This window comes from Pseudophryne corroboree, chromosome 4, assembly GCF_028390025.1.
Source record: "Pseudophryne corroboree isolate aPseCor3 chromosome 4, aPseCor3.hap2, whole genome shotgun sequence".
NCBI classification, from domain to species: Eukaryota; Metazoa; Chordata; class Amphibia; order Anura; family Myobatrachidae; genus Pseudophryne; species Pseudophryne corroboree.
The window spans coordinates 284,940,813-284,955,745 of record NC_086447.1 but is presented as its reverse complement, the minus strand read 5'-3'; the positions used below and the strand labels follow the sequence as shown (position 1 = coordinate 284,955,745).

At 40.6% G+C, this 14,933-nt stretch overlaps 1 protein-coding gene across 1 annotated transcript in view; it reads left to right on the top strand.

Annotated features, from left to right (window-relative positions):
- LOC134909378 (maltase-glucoamylase-like) overlaps positions 1-14,933 on the top strand; it is a 395,541-nt gene that overhangs the window by 333,362 nt on the left and 47,246 nt on the right. The window contains exons 78-80 of the mRNA XM_063916182.1: positions 2,120-2,230; positions 5,211-5,273; positions 6,954-7,070. Of these exons, the coding sequence (XP_063772252.1) occupies positions 2,120-2,230; positions 5,211-5,273; positions 6,954-7,070 (291 nt within the window). The remainder of the gene's footprint in view (positions 1-2,119; positions 2,231-5,210; positions 5,274-6,953; positions 7,071-14,933) is intronic.

Below are 14,933 nucleotides of genomic sequence, written 5' to 3'. Positions count from 1 at the left end.
GTATATATGGCTGTCTTTAAAAAGGAAAGCAAAAAGTGGCATAAAAATATAGGCAATTTTCGCTTTGCTTTTATTTCCATATTTAATTTTTGGGTGTCAGGACAGACCTAGCAGTAAAGGTCTGCCCTGGTAAGTGTTGTCTTTGGCAGAGACGATAGATGTGCCCTGTGTGTATGCGCACCCTAGCTTAAGGGCACAAGGGGTGCAATGCAACATGGGAGAAAGCAGGAAGAAAATGGTCTCTTCCTGGTTATCTCTGCTGATGGTGCACATAACACCATCCTGAGATGAGTTTATGTACCCACAGTAACCTATGGGGATCCCATAGAAACCAATGTGGACTGCAGCACTGTTATTAGAGAAAACAAAAGGTGGAGAATTCAGTGATTACTCCGCACCTTTCTTTATTCTAAATAGTAAGAGATGAAATTAAAATTTTTATCCAGCAAAAAGGTTGGTAAAAAAGACTTAATTTTGTTTACAAAATAGAACCCACAGTAATAACAGTGCACAATTATAACTCCTTAAGCATAAAGATAGATAGCTTCAACAACCACACCTTCATATTTCATATACTGTAGCAAAAAGTATGACAGCTTTATTTTTTTCTTATTTCTTGCTTTTTATTTTGGTACTTTTTTAAGATCTAATAGTACTGTATTGTATAATACTGTATATACAGTATGTGCAAAAATTAATGATACCAGTTTACTGTATACAATATGGATTGGCTGTTCAATGCCACTCCTTCAATTTCAATACAAGGGGTAGGCGTGCATGATTCCTGGAGATAAGAGAACTTTTCTGATCACTTATCAGTGGGTCTATTTACTAAGCATTGGATAGAGTTAAAGTAGAGAGAGATAAATTATCAGCCAATCAGCTTCTAACTGTCATGTAACAGGCTGGGTGGGGGAGATGTACTAAGCCTTGGAGAGGAATAAAGTGGATGGAGATAAAGTACCAACCACTTCCTAACTGACATTTTTCAAACACAGCCTGTAGCATGGCAGCTAGGAGCTGATTGGCTGGTACTTTATCTCTCTCCACTTTATCACTTTTCAAGGCTTAATACATCTCCCCCTGTGTTTGAAAAATGACAGCTATAAACTAATCTGCTGGTACTTTAGCTGTCTCCACTTTATCTGTTTTCAATGTTCAGTAAATAGACTCCTAACTCTGGGGAAGAATTGAAAGACTGACAGTCTTTATCAGTGTTACAGGTCACATGATGTGATGTGTTGGGGCAAACTCTCTGTTTGTATTTAGTCAGCACCAGTGACTATTTAGACACTGGTAATGAAATCTCCAAGATCATATGACTCAAGATTTTAATGCTGCCCAACTTTATGCTGCTGTTATTCTGGCTGTGTCTGATTAAAACATTAATTAGTATTACAAAAATTAATTAGAATGAATTAATATGATAAAAATATGCCTGGTGCATTTCCAAACAGACCCAGTGCTAGACACAATGATACCACTGCATTTAGATCTACTCTGCTTGCTAGGCAGAGGCAGAGTGAGATTAACAAAGGGGGCGACAGGGGCATTCATCTCTGGGATCCAACACACTGCTGTTTGAAGTGGAGTAGTCCCCCTTGGGTGACTAGGCTGAGGAGCTCTGCCATCTACAGCAGTCAGTCTCACAGGATAGTGCAGTGAAATCCTGCAAGATACTGACCTTGGGCAACCCGCGTCTGCTGCTCTGGCACACTGTCCCATACTAGTAGTTAGTTCATGTGTGGGTTTTTGTGGGGAGGGGGATGCTCAGAGGTGTTTCCCAGAAATTTTAGTAGTGGGAACCCCCACAACTTCATTGCCCCTGGGCCCCCACCAACCTTTTTCCAGGCCTGGCTAGAGGGGATTGGGGCCCACTGGCAATATCCCAGTTTGCCAATCCAAAACTTAATGGGAATCGCAAACCATCATTGTGTCCTCAGTGAACAAATGGGAAGCAGGATGTATTGCTCCATGCTAATATGAACTGCTCATGTGTGGTTACCATTGAATGATGTTCCAATTGCTTAATATTTTACTGTATAAAATCTATACGTAAAGGAATTAATTATGGCACTGTTTCATGTATCAGTGAATTTATGTATTTACAATTTTTTAGGATCCAGCGATTGCAGGAAACGAAACAGAACCTTATCCACCATTCACTAGAGGAAGGGATCAGGACGTGTTTATTAAATGGGATGATAAAAGTGACATTGTATGGGGAAAGGTATGTATGATCTGAAAGTGATGAGCAGCATCTAACAAAAACATATATGGTGATTATATGAGAATAATGCAGAACAGGACAGATTTACATTAAGAAGGGCAGGTATACAATGCAACTGAAGAAAAGATGCAGATACATGTTTATGCTGAGCCAGCTATATCTCAAGATGCATCTAGCTCGGGAATAGTAGCATGTGCTACATACACCAAGAGTATAAAAAGCTTAGAGATGTTGCTTGACAGTGTTGGTATAGAAAAGTCATATTACCCAATTTATACACAATATAAAAATGTAAGACATATATTATACACTCTCTGGTGAGATTAATTTAAAAAAATCCATTCACAATGTAAAATATATTTAAACACAGAATAAAAAACTTACATAAATACAAATACAAGCATTTGTTGATTTCCCTTTTAAAAAATCAAATATGATTATTACTGAATGGTGCAAATTAAAAAAAAATGAAGTAATACAAAAATATTAATGAAACTTCATATAATGTAGGAGCCAAAAAAAAGGATTTATAAACAGAGAGAGAGTGTCCAAATACATTCAGATAAATATACATGGCTTCCAGTCATCATCATCATCATCATTAGTGCATACTTCGAACCGGGGGTCAGCACTTTGAATGACAGGGAAAATGGTGTAACTGCATGCACAATAGATAAAGCACCGGAAAATAGCAGATATATGCATATAGGCGCATGCACTGGCCCAACAGGTGGCATCCCACTTAGAATACATAGAATACATATAGGCCTCCTCCTTGTTTAAAATGTTCCCAGTTCTTTACGCTAAAGGAGTTGTAAATTAAATTGTTACCAAATATGCATACAGACACATACGTCTTTTATGTTCACATCTGCTGTATGGAAATGCAACATTTTACATACAATATAAACATGTATATGTTCATATCTACATAAGTGTATACAGTTATTTAAATTTACATACTTATTTGTTAAAAAATAAATATACTTGTTGAATGCTCTTTTATTAAAATCAAAAGCTTTTGAAACATTTATACAGAAAAGGTAAATAATGGGGGTAAATGTATGATACCGGTTCTTCCCGCTTCTCCTCATTTGCCGATATGGACAGGGGCGTATAGCCGTGGATGTCATATATGGGGGGTAGCGGTAGAGTGCACATAAAGCGCGTTGATACTGCTTCCCTCCATACCAATGCTTCTTACATTTACCCCACTGTATCACAGGTGAACAAGGAGACTAGCAGGTTGAGTGACTAGAAACAGTGGCTGTGTAGATGATCCCTATCCTTGACCGAAACATTACAGACTAAACACAGCCTGTGATACAAAAAAAAATGGATAGTACATTTGAGTTCTTGAGATAAACATTTGTAAACATATTTATAAACTATCAGACATCGAATATTCTAAAGAGATGTTGCACTGTGAGGTTCTCCTCCCTAAAATTAAGCAGATGAGGCATTATCTGCAATTCTCAATTCATACCACATGGAATGAAAACACCTATGAATTTGTGATTTTGGGAGTGTTTCGATTAATATCTCCAAAGTATTTTGTGACTCCTGCCCCTGTGTCCATTGTGGACTCAAGCCTGTACATTCTAAAGATACTGTATAGCAGAGTTTTCTTTCAATAATTGAAATGGCGGGGCATGTGGTAGAATTCACAACTGGCATATGGTCTTCTTGGATGCTGCAGTAATAGCAAGAAGCTTGGCAGGATTAGCCCCAAAATTGCAAACTCTGGTATGAAACAGAAAAATACTATACTAAGTCTTCCATAGGAAGTTTCCTAACTTGAACCAAAAATGTATCACAAAATGACAACACCATAGGCAGTGAAAAAAATCTACCAAATACATCACCTGGCACCTAGGACCATGGTGGGATGAAGGCAAGGCTGTTAGATCAGTGTGGTATGGGAATACATATGCTCTATGATTTACATTAGGAAAAAGTTCAGTACACTGCACATGCTCACAGAAATCTGAAATAGCCGTATCCACCCTGATAGCTAAGGAAAATGGTATAACCAATGATGTAAACCTGTGGTGAGTGTGTTATGCTATCCATTGTCTAATAAGAAATTATAGTGAATAGTGATAGTTTTATGTTGAGGAGGTTCAATGCATAGGTTATAGCAAAAGAATTCAGAATAATTCCTCAGAACCCTATTTACTGAGTCTGAAAGTAGGCAAAAGAAAGGGGCAGAAGAAATTATATTACTCCACTGGTTGATTAACTTATCCTGCAGACAGTTTTAATACCCTTTTTCTTCGACACCACAAAGAACTTGGATTATTTGCCTTGAAATTCAGAGTTGGCAGACAAGAAATAGTGTATTGTGAGCATTTATGCTGGATTTTGCCATAGGGCATGCAATGTTTGTGGATATTTTCTCCAATGCTCATCACCCATAATTGATACACCACTTGACATGAATACATTTACCTCATATAATGGAGCTTCAATTATATGAACACTGTATTATCTCTCGTATGCAAAATAAAACAATCAAAATTATTTAGCTCCAAAATTTACTGTAGAATTGTGCAATTCCACTAACATTTCTTAGCACCAATCATTTCAACTATCCTCAACAATTCCTATTAATTCTGTTGAATATTATTGAGAAAATGTTCAGAAGTAACAACGAATAGTAAGCAGACAATCCCACATAGTATTTTTGTAAACACTTTTAAATATGCTTTGGTGTTAAGTAATATTTTTTAATATTAATATATCTTAATATTTAAAAAAGGATAGTTATTTTAAATCTAGATCAACATGCAACATTTCAACATTAAAGTAAACAATGAAAATCAATATCTACCCTTTAAGTTAATCAGTTAAGAAAAATATGTATGGAATACTGCTTTTTATTAATGTATTTTCTACATATTTCTTACATCTGTGGGGCAGCATGAGATGCTAAATACAGTCTATATGTTTTTTTACATTATGACATTTCTTATGCCAGGTCTGGCCAGATTTACCTAATGTTGATGTTGATAACTCACTGGATTGGGACACACAAGTTGCGGTAAGTACTGTAAATATCTCCCACTGCAAGGGAGAGTCAAGGAGCCCAGCCCTGGGTAATATTATAACCTCTGCCATGTAGGTAATAGGTGAGGCATTTCAAAGTCACAATATGCCAAATTTGGGCTTTCAGGGCAGAGAAGGATGAAGGAAGAGTTTTTTCCAATTATGTGCAAAAAGAATTTTAAGCAGCAACTAAAATATGGGATACCAATTTGATGGAGAATTTGACATGGTCTGAGGGGTTGGCATAAAAGAACATTCCATGGATTTTTTGGGATTAGGGACTCAAGTAATCTTTTCAGGAGGTTATGGACAGCTGTACAGTAATGTGCAAGTATAGAGCAACTCTACCAGATATGGTTGAGGATTTCCTCACTGTTGAAGCTGGTGATATAATTACTGACCCAGATAAATAAATAAACATATTAACTGACCTGTGCATGATTAAAGAAATCCACAAAACATGACCTGTTGGTGGTACTTGAAGTCTCTGGTTGTGAACCTACTGGTCTTTTCCATAGATAAGTTCAAACATTTTGTCTGTTCAAATAGAAGATATATAATTAATTTATGTATTGCAACTCTTTAAATTTCTGGCATTTCCTTGTGATTGCTAATTAAAATAAGATAGCAGCACATAGTAGAAATCCAAAAGGAAAGGATTTTAACCAAAAAGTCAGATAGGATTTTGAATTGCAGTTGCCTGAGGCTCAAAACCATTCAAATATTAAAATGACACTTAAGCTGTAAATACACTACATGATAATTGTGCAAACTACCATACCTACTAACAGGTTTGAACATTAATCGTTCAGTGTATGGTACTGAACGATGATTGTGTACAGTCTGAAAATTATCTGAACCATTCAGTTTTGTTTTCAATCCTGTCTGATCCATCCGACTATTACTCAGTCAACTTCAGTGAACAGAGGTGCTCTAACTATTGGGTAGCCATCTCCTTCCCTTTCTCTGTCAGCTTGTAAGCTACAATTTATGACCAGCATAAAATGATGTCTACAAAAAGGTCATAGTGTTATTATTTGATTTTAAAATCTAAATCAAAGATTGTTGCTGGCCCTCATTGCTGCAGTCTCAAAAAAGACAATCCTGTCACAATGGATCCATAAAGACTGCATATCTCATGTACTTATGCAGCCCCATTTGTCTTTTCTATACCAAATGAAATGGGTCAAATGTTCATTAAATGTCACAATTTTTTTTTTGCTATATGGATCTCTTATTTGCTTACGCTACCATCCTCTACTAAGAATTATGTACGTAAGGCAGTCAGGCTTGCCACGGGGTATAACACAGATATACTTTCTAGTGGGACCCTCCAGATCTAGGTCATACCATGATAACCCGATTCATGTTACTTTGGCTCCTAATGTACCTTTAAGATTTTTATATCTTTTTGTTTTACACTTTTTTTGCTATGCCCATCATTGTTGTATTCTGCTAGATTATGTAAACTGTACTGTATATTTGTAAATTGTGTTATGTTTTCTTCACACTGTATGTGCTATCTTCTCTAATGAAAACATTTGGGAAAAAAACACAAAATCATGAATTCTGTTTTACGCTCTTTCTGCGAGTTTTGCATCCCTCCTTCTTAAGATACTTATGTACTTGGAGAAACATTTTACAACATGATGTATACATATTTATTTGTTTTTAGATATACAGAGCTCATACAGCATTTCCAGATTTTTTTAAGAATGAGACAGTGGAATGGTGGAAGCAAGAAGTGAAAGAATTTAGAGAACGATTTATTCGGTTTGATGGTATATGGATTGTAAGTATTGCTTTTATATATAGAAAAAAGTGTTACAGTATTTTTACCTACATAAATCTAATATTTTCAGGAGCACTTTAAACCATTATCAATTAAGTAAAATGATTTTATTGTTTAAATTTGCTCATATAGCAGACTACCACATAGTTACAAATACTGTAAGTCTATTGTCAATTTTCTTAAATTGTTACTGCTGTTCTGAGCTGCTGTGCTTCTTGGTGTACAATAGTGCGTGGACATTTACTTGTTAAAACACAGTGAAAAGAAAATATGCAGCTTATGTACCTTTTAAATAAGTGCACACTAAGTACTTATAGCATGAAATCAAGAAAATCAAAGATGATACAGTAGGTACACAATAATGCTGTTTTCTTAAAGATGAGAGCTATTTACAATTCATTGCAATAGAGATTGTATCCTTTAGTCTATAATAAAATATATGACAAACTTTAAAGAGTGAAGAAAAAAATTACATTTCTAAAAAAACAGATAAGGTTTGAACATACATAGGGGTATATTTACTAAAATTCGTATTTTTCCAAATGAGGTTAAAGTTCAAACACGAATGACATCGAAAGTGTAAATTTGCAACTTTTTGAATTTATTACGACTAATTTACCTAGCTGTCGTATTCTGCATTTTCGTATTTACCGATGTCGATGTCATTCGTATTTTTTGGCAATGTTTTACGGGAGTGATTTGTAAAACACTGCTGACTTTAACACAATGAATCTCGGCCGGATCTGTGAGATCCGTGCTGGGCTTCATTGTGCACCTTTCGTAAAAAATAAAACATTGTAAAAATTTTATTAAAAAAATGCGTGGGGTCCCCCCTCCTAAGCAAAACCAGCCTCGGGCTCTTTGAGCCGGTCCTGGTTGAAAAAATCTGGGAAAAAAAGTGACAGGGGTTCCCCCATATTTAATCAACCAGCACCGGGCTCTGCGCCTGGTCCTGGTTCCAAAAATATGGGGGACAAAAAGCGTAGGGGTCCCCCGTATTTCTGAAACCAGCACCAGGCTCCACTAGCCAGATACATAATGCCACAGCCGGGGGACACTTTTATATTGGTCCCTGTGGCCCTGGTATTACATACCCAACTAGTCACCCCTGGCCGGGGTACCCTGGAGGAGTGGGGACCCCTTCAATCAAGGGGTCCCCCCCTCCAGCCACCAAAGGGCCAGGGGTGAAGCCCGAGTCTGTCCCTCCCATCCAAGGGCGGCGGATGGGGGGCTGATAGCCTTTTTGTCAAAATTTGAATATTGTTTTTAGTAGCAGTACTACAAGTCCCAGCAAGCCTCCCCCGCAAGCTGGTACTTGGAGAACCACAAGTACCAGCATGCGGAGGAAAACCAGGCCCGCTGGTAACCAGGCCCGCTGGTACCTGTAGTACTACTACTAAAAAAATACCCCAATAAAAACAGGACACACACACCTTGAAAGTAAAAGTTTATTTCATACATCTACACCTCCAAACATACATACTTACCTATGCTCACATGAGGGTCGGTCCTCTTCTCCATGTAGAATCCATGGGGTACCTGTTGGAAAAATGATACTCACATAATCCAGTGTAGATCGGTCCTCTTCTGTTCTATTTGTAATCCACGTACTTTTGCAAATAAAAAAAACGGACACCCGACCACGCACTGAAAGGGGCCCCATGTTTTCACATGGGACCCCTTTCCCCGACTGCCAGGAACCCCCCCTGACTTCTGTCTAAGAGGGTTCCTTCAGCCAATCAGGGAGCGCCACATCGTGGCACCCTCCTGATTGGCTGTGTGCTCCTGTAGTGTCTGTCAGGCAGCACACGGCAGTGATACAATGTAGCGCCTGTGCGCTCCATTGTAACCAATGGTGGGAACTTTGCGGTCAGCGGTGAGGTTACTTTCGGTCAACCGCTGGCCACAAAGTTCCCACCATTGGTTACAATGGAGCGCATAGGCGCTACATTGTATCACTGCCGTGTGCTGCCTGACAGACACTACAGGAGCACACAGCCAATCAGGAGGGTGCCACGACGTGGCGCACCCTGATTGGCTGAAGGAATCCTCTTAGACAGAAGTCAAGGGGGGTTCCTGGCAGTCGGGGAAAGGGGTCCCATGTGAAAACATGGGGCCCCTTTCAGTGCGTGGTCGGGTGTCTGTTTTTTTTTTTTGCAAAGTACGTGGATTACAAATAGAACAGAAGAGGACCGATCTACACTGGATTATGTGAGTATAATTTTTCAAACAGGTACCCCATGGATTCTACATGGAGAAGAGGACCGACCCTCGTGTGAACATAGGTAAGTATGTATGTTTGGAGGTGTGGATGTATGTAATAAACTTTTACTTTCAAGGTGTGTGTGTCCTGTTTTTATTGGGGTATTTTTTTAGTAGTAGTACTACAGGTACCAGCGGGCCTGGTTTTCCTCCGCATGCTGGTACTTGTGGTTCTCCAAGTACCAGCTTGCGGGGGAGGCTTGCTGGGACTTGTAGTACTGTGACTAAAAACAATATTCAAATTTTGACAAAATGGCTATCAGCCCCCCATCTGCCGCCCTTGGATGGGGGGACATCCTCAGGCTTCACCCCTGGCCCTTGGGTGGCTGGAGGGGGGACCCCTTGATTGAAGGGGTCCCCACTCCTCCAGGGTACCCCAGCCAGGGGTGACTAGTTGGGTATGTAATGCCAGGGCCGCAGGGCCCAATATAAAAGTGTCCCCCGGCTGTGGCATTATGTATCTGGCTAGTGGAGCCTGGTGCTGGTTTCAGAAATACGGGGGACCCCTACGCTTTTTGTCCCCCGTATTTTTGGAACCAGGACCAAGCGCAGAGCCCGGTGCTGGTTGATTAAATATGGGAACCCCTGTCACTTTTTTCCCCATATTTTTTCAACCAGGACCGGCTCAAATAGCCCGAGGCTGGTTTTGCTTAGGAGGGGGGACCCTACGCATTTTTTTCCAACAAATTTAACACTTTCCACCCCTTCCCACTTATAAACATGCACGGATCTCATGGATCCGTGCATGCCTATCACAACACGGTAAAAAAAAGCAGGTCTGTTTTATTTTAGCACTTTTTTACGATTTGCATTTTTTCACGGCAGTGTTTGGCTATTGCCGGCAGTGTTTGTGAATTACACTTTTTAGTAAATTACCGAGTTCTACCAAATTACAGACGTATTTGACCGATGGTGTATTCATTCGTAATTTTTTTCTTTGAGTTCCAAAAAAATACGAATGCACTCATCACTGCCGTGATTTGAGTTTAGTAAATTCCCGAGATGACACTTTGAAGAAAAAACACCATCTCGGTCAAAATCAGGATCTTAGTAAATATACCCCATATTGCCTCAATATCAGTAGCATAAAGCACATACAGTATAGGTAGTTTCCTCATTTGGCATATACCATAGTAAAGTGTCTTTAGTGCATATACTGTACTTTAGCTTCAAAAGCAATAAAAGAATGACAGGTTATTCCTTTAACTTCATACCAGAATGGGCGGTGGTGTGTGTCAAAAGATGTCTGTCACGAACCGGTCTCTTACCTCTGCGGGTTCTGGGGTTCATCCGTTGCCAGTGCGGTTGCTCGCGATGCTGTGCGCCCGTGTGGGGACACGGCGTGATCAATGGCACAGGTAATGCAGAGTCTGGGAACTGTGAGTGCGGGGACCAAATGGCCTAAGGCACTGCGGTGTGTCTGCTGTATAGGAGGTGGCCATGTTGGAGACCAAATAGCTAATACAGAGCACTTGTGAAAACACCTGTGGGCAGGTGTAAGCCAATCCCGTGCTTGTGCTGCCTTTAAGTAGGCAGGGATTATGTTACTCTGGGCCAGTGCTTTGTTGTATCAAAGCTGTGCTCTAGCTCTGAGCTCTCTCCGTGCATTCCTGTGTGTTTCCCGTGGTCCAGATATCGCCTCCGTTCCCAGAGGTCCGTCTGCAGCCTTCACTGCTGAAAGATCCACCGGCTCTCTGCTGTGCTGTCAGTTAATTGCACTCCTATTGGAAATAGTTGGATTCCCAGTGTCCTGCATGAGGTTACCTTGTCAGTCTGCCTATCATTCAAAGTCTGGAGGATTCTGTTTCTCTCAGCTGTTCATTTGTTCAACTCTGCATTTAACCCATTCATCACCTTGTATTCTACTACAGTTTCACAGTGATCTCCGGAACCCGCAAGTAACCCAATTCAGTACTTTTATTTGCTATGTTGTCATTACAAGGATAATTCATCACAGTCTCTCAGTCAACTCTCAAAGCTCCATTGCCAATTCTTACAGTTAATTCTCCATGTCTGCATTAACCAGTTAAACACAATCTGCAGTTCAGCATCAAAGCTTGTTTATATTTGCTATGTTGTCATAACAAGGATAATTCTTCAGTCTCTCAGTTAACTCTCAAAACTCCATTGCAAATCCTTACAGTTATCTCTTCATGTCTGCATTATCCAGTTAATAACATTCTGCAGTTCAGCATCAAAGCTTGTTTATATTTGCTATGTTGTCATAACAAGGATAATTCTTCACAGTCTCTCAGTTAACTCTCAAAACTCCATTGCAAATCCTTACAGTTATCTCTTCATGTCTGCATTATCCAGTTAATCATATTCTGCAGTTCAGCATCAAAGCTCGTTTATATTTGGACAATCCAACATTTATTCATCAGCTTGTTTTGCATATGTTTCCATGAACATTTCTTTTATTTATTTTTGAGTTTTCTCTTGCATATTATTCCTGCAATACTTCAGTATAATATGATGATTAACAACTTGTCAGTTAACTCTTTACTGAATTGTTATTTTGAATAAATATATGAATCGGAACTTTCTTCGTCCTCCCTGCTTTCTTCATAGCCCAGCACCTACACCTGTGGTTGGTCCCGGGTTAACGGATTCACAAAAACACCCGGACCTGACAGTAAGCACTGGCCACATGGATCCGTCAAGTGACCAATTCGCAGGAGGCGGTGCTACGTCAGATATCCTTTCCCGTCTGGAAAACCAGGAGTCTATACAGACACAAATAGTGCAGTTTATGCAAACTATGGCAGACCGTTTAGAGACTCTTCATACGGCTATTAAAACGTTCCAAGTCCAGATTCCAACCCCAGATGTCCCAGTTACCACTACAGCTTCTCCTGTGACGCTGCCTACGTCCCGCTTGCAGTTACCCTCTCCGAGTAAGTTTGACGGAACTCCAAAACTTTGCAGAGGATTCCTGAATCAATGCGAGATCCAGTTTGAACTGATGTCTGCCAGTTTCCCATCAGCTCGTTCTAAGGTTGCATATATTATTGCCCTCCTCTCCGGTCAGGCTCTGGAGTGGGCATCACCATTATGGGAGAGAGGTGATCCTATCCTCTCTAATTACAAAGAGTTCGTATCTTCCTTCCGGAGAATCTTTGACGAACCAGGCAGGACCACCTCAGCATCCTTGGAGATTCTCCGTCTACGTCAAGGTTTACGTCCTGTCAGTCAATATATTATTCAGTTTCGCACGTTGTCTTCAGAGTTAAACTGGAATGAGGAGGCCCTGATCGCCGCGTTTTGGAATGGACTTTCAGAAAGAATCAAGGATGATTTAACTATCCGGGATGTGCCAATTAAACTGGATGAATTGATTTCTCTCTGTAACAAACTTGATCTACGTTACAGGGAGCGATGTTTAGAGAAATCCAGGGCAGAGCGATCCAGTCCACGTGATCATCCTAGACCTCGACAAGATTCTTCATCACAGTCTCCAGTAATGACTGAAGAACCTATGCAGATTGGGCACTCTCGCCTCACAGAGGAGGAACGACTTCGTCGTCGACAGGGTAACCTCTGCATGTACTGTGGGTCCTCCGAACATTTAGTTAAATTCTGCAAACTCCGACCGGGAAACTCTCGCCTCCTAGCTTATTCAAGAGAGATTAAGCTAGGAGTTACTTTAGAATCACGTTCTGGGAAAGAGCCAACCTTGTCTATTCAATTAGAAGTTCCAAGTTCTACAGTGAAAGTTTCAGCCCTCCTAGATTCCGGGGCAGCCAAGAACTTCATCTCCTCAGCCTTTGTCATACGGTCTAAAGTTCAAACCATGCCCCTGGAAGCAGCAGTTGCTGTTACAGCAGTGGATGGAAGTCGAATTCCAGATGGTATAATTACTCATCGAACCGTATGTCTCAAGATGAAAGTTGGTGAGCTCCATTCCGAATACCTCTCCTTCTACGTGATTCCCAAAGCCTCTCAAGATGTGATACTTGGTTTACCTTGGCTGCAGAAACATAATCCTCAACTTAATTGGCAAACCATGGAAGTCCTTTCATGGGGTAAATCTTGTACCAAGGACTGTGTAGCTACAATTGTACCTCTTCGGTCAATTAGCCTTTCCGATCTACCTCCGGTGTATCAATCCCTTGCGGATGTTTCCAGTAAGCAAGCAGCAGACTCTCTACCTCCTCATCGTGAATGGGACTGCCCAGTCGTCCTGGTTCCGGGCAAGACCCCTCCTAGGGGACAAATTCATCCGCTATCCATCCCAGAGACGCGAGCTATCCGGGATTGGTCCACTCCTACAACTCTCAAGGGGATTCAGCGATTTCTCGGCTTTGCTAATTTCTATAGGAGATTCATTAAGAATTATTCTACGTTAGCTGCTCCCATCACAGCCCTAACTCGCAAGGGAGCAAATCCTACGAACTGGTCTTCTGAAGCAATCAAAGCCTTCTCTGATTTAAAGCAAGCCTTTGTGTCAGCCCCCATTCTTCGACAGCCTGATTTGAATCGTCCCTTTCTACTAGAGGTGGATGCATCTACAGAAGCAGTAGGAGCTGTGTTATCACAAGTCTTTGAAGATAAAAAGGTCCATCCCTGCGGATATTTCTCCCGTAAGTTCCTCCCGGCCGAACGTAATTATGCAATCGGTGAGCAAGAATTACTTGCCATCAAGTTGGCATTTGAGGAGTGGAGATACCTTCTAGAAGGAGCTCAACATCGCATTACAGTTTATACTGATCATAAGAATCTTCTGTATCTGCAGTCAGCTCAGTGTTTGAATCCACGACAAGCTAGATGGTCGCTTTTCTTCACACGATTTGATTTCAAGCTCACCTATCGTCCAGGGTCTCAGAACAAAAAGGCAGATGCCCTTTCCCGGTCCTTTGCTTCTTCTGAATTAAATGATGCTACCACGAATCAAGCCATTGTGAATCCTACGTCCTTCTTAATGACTCGAACCTCTCCAGTTCCTCCGCCTGGCAAGACCTTTGTCGCCACAAGTCTTCGAAAACGGCTGCTTACCTGGGCTCACTCCTCTTCCTTCATGGGTCATCCTGGGGTTCTAAAGACTCTCAAATTTATTCAACAGTCTTATTGGTGGCCACGTCTCAAAGCCGATGTCCAAGAGTTTATAGCAGCATGTCCTAAATGTGCCCAACATAAGAGTCCAAGAAGTTCTCCACCAGAGTTTCATCCATTGCCAGCCCTAGAGGTTCCAGCAGCAGATCAAGAGCTTCAACGTCTATCTAGCATCTGGAGTTGTGTACGTAAGTCCTTGGTCAAAACTTCCGCTCGTTATAAATCTTTTGCAGATAAAAAACGTAAAGCTGTACCGAGTTACAAAGTGGGAGACCAAGTTTGGATTTCTACGCGCAATCTCAAGTTCAAAGTTCCTTCTAAGAAATTTGCTCCCAAGTTTATTGGTCCATTTCCCATTGTTAAGGTACTCAACCCTGTGTCATACAAAGTCAAGTTGCCACCGTCTTTGAGAATTCCTAACGCCTTTCATACATCTTTACTGAAGCCTTTGATTCTCAATAAGTTCCGTACTACCCAGTCCAAATCTCCTAAAGTTCACTCTTTGCAGAATGAGGAATTTGAAGTTAAAGAGATTGTGGACTCACGTTC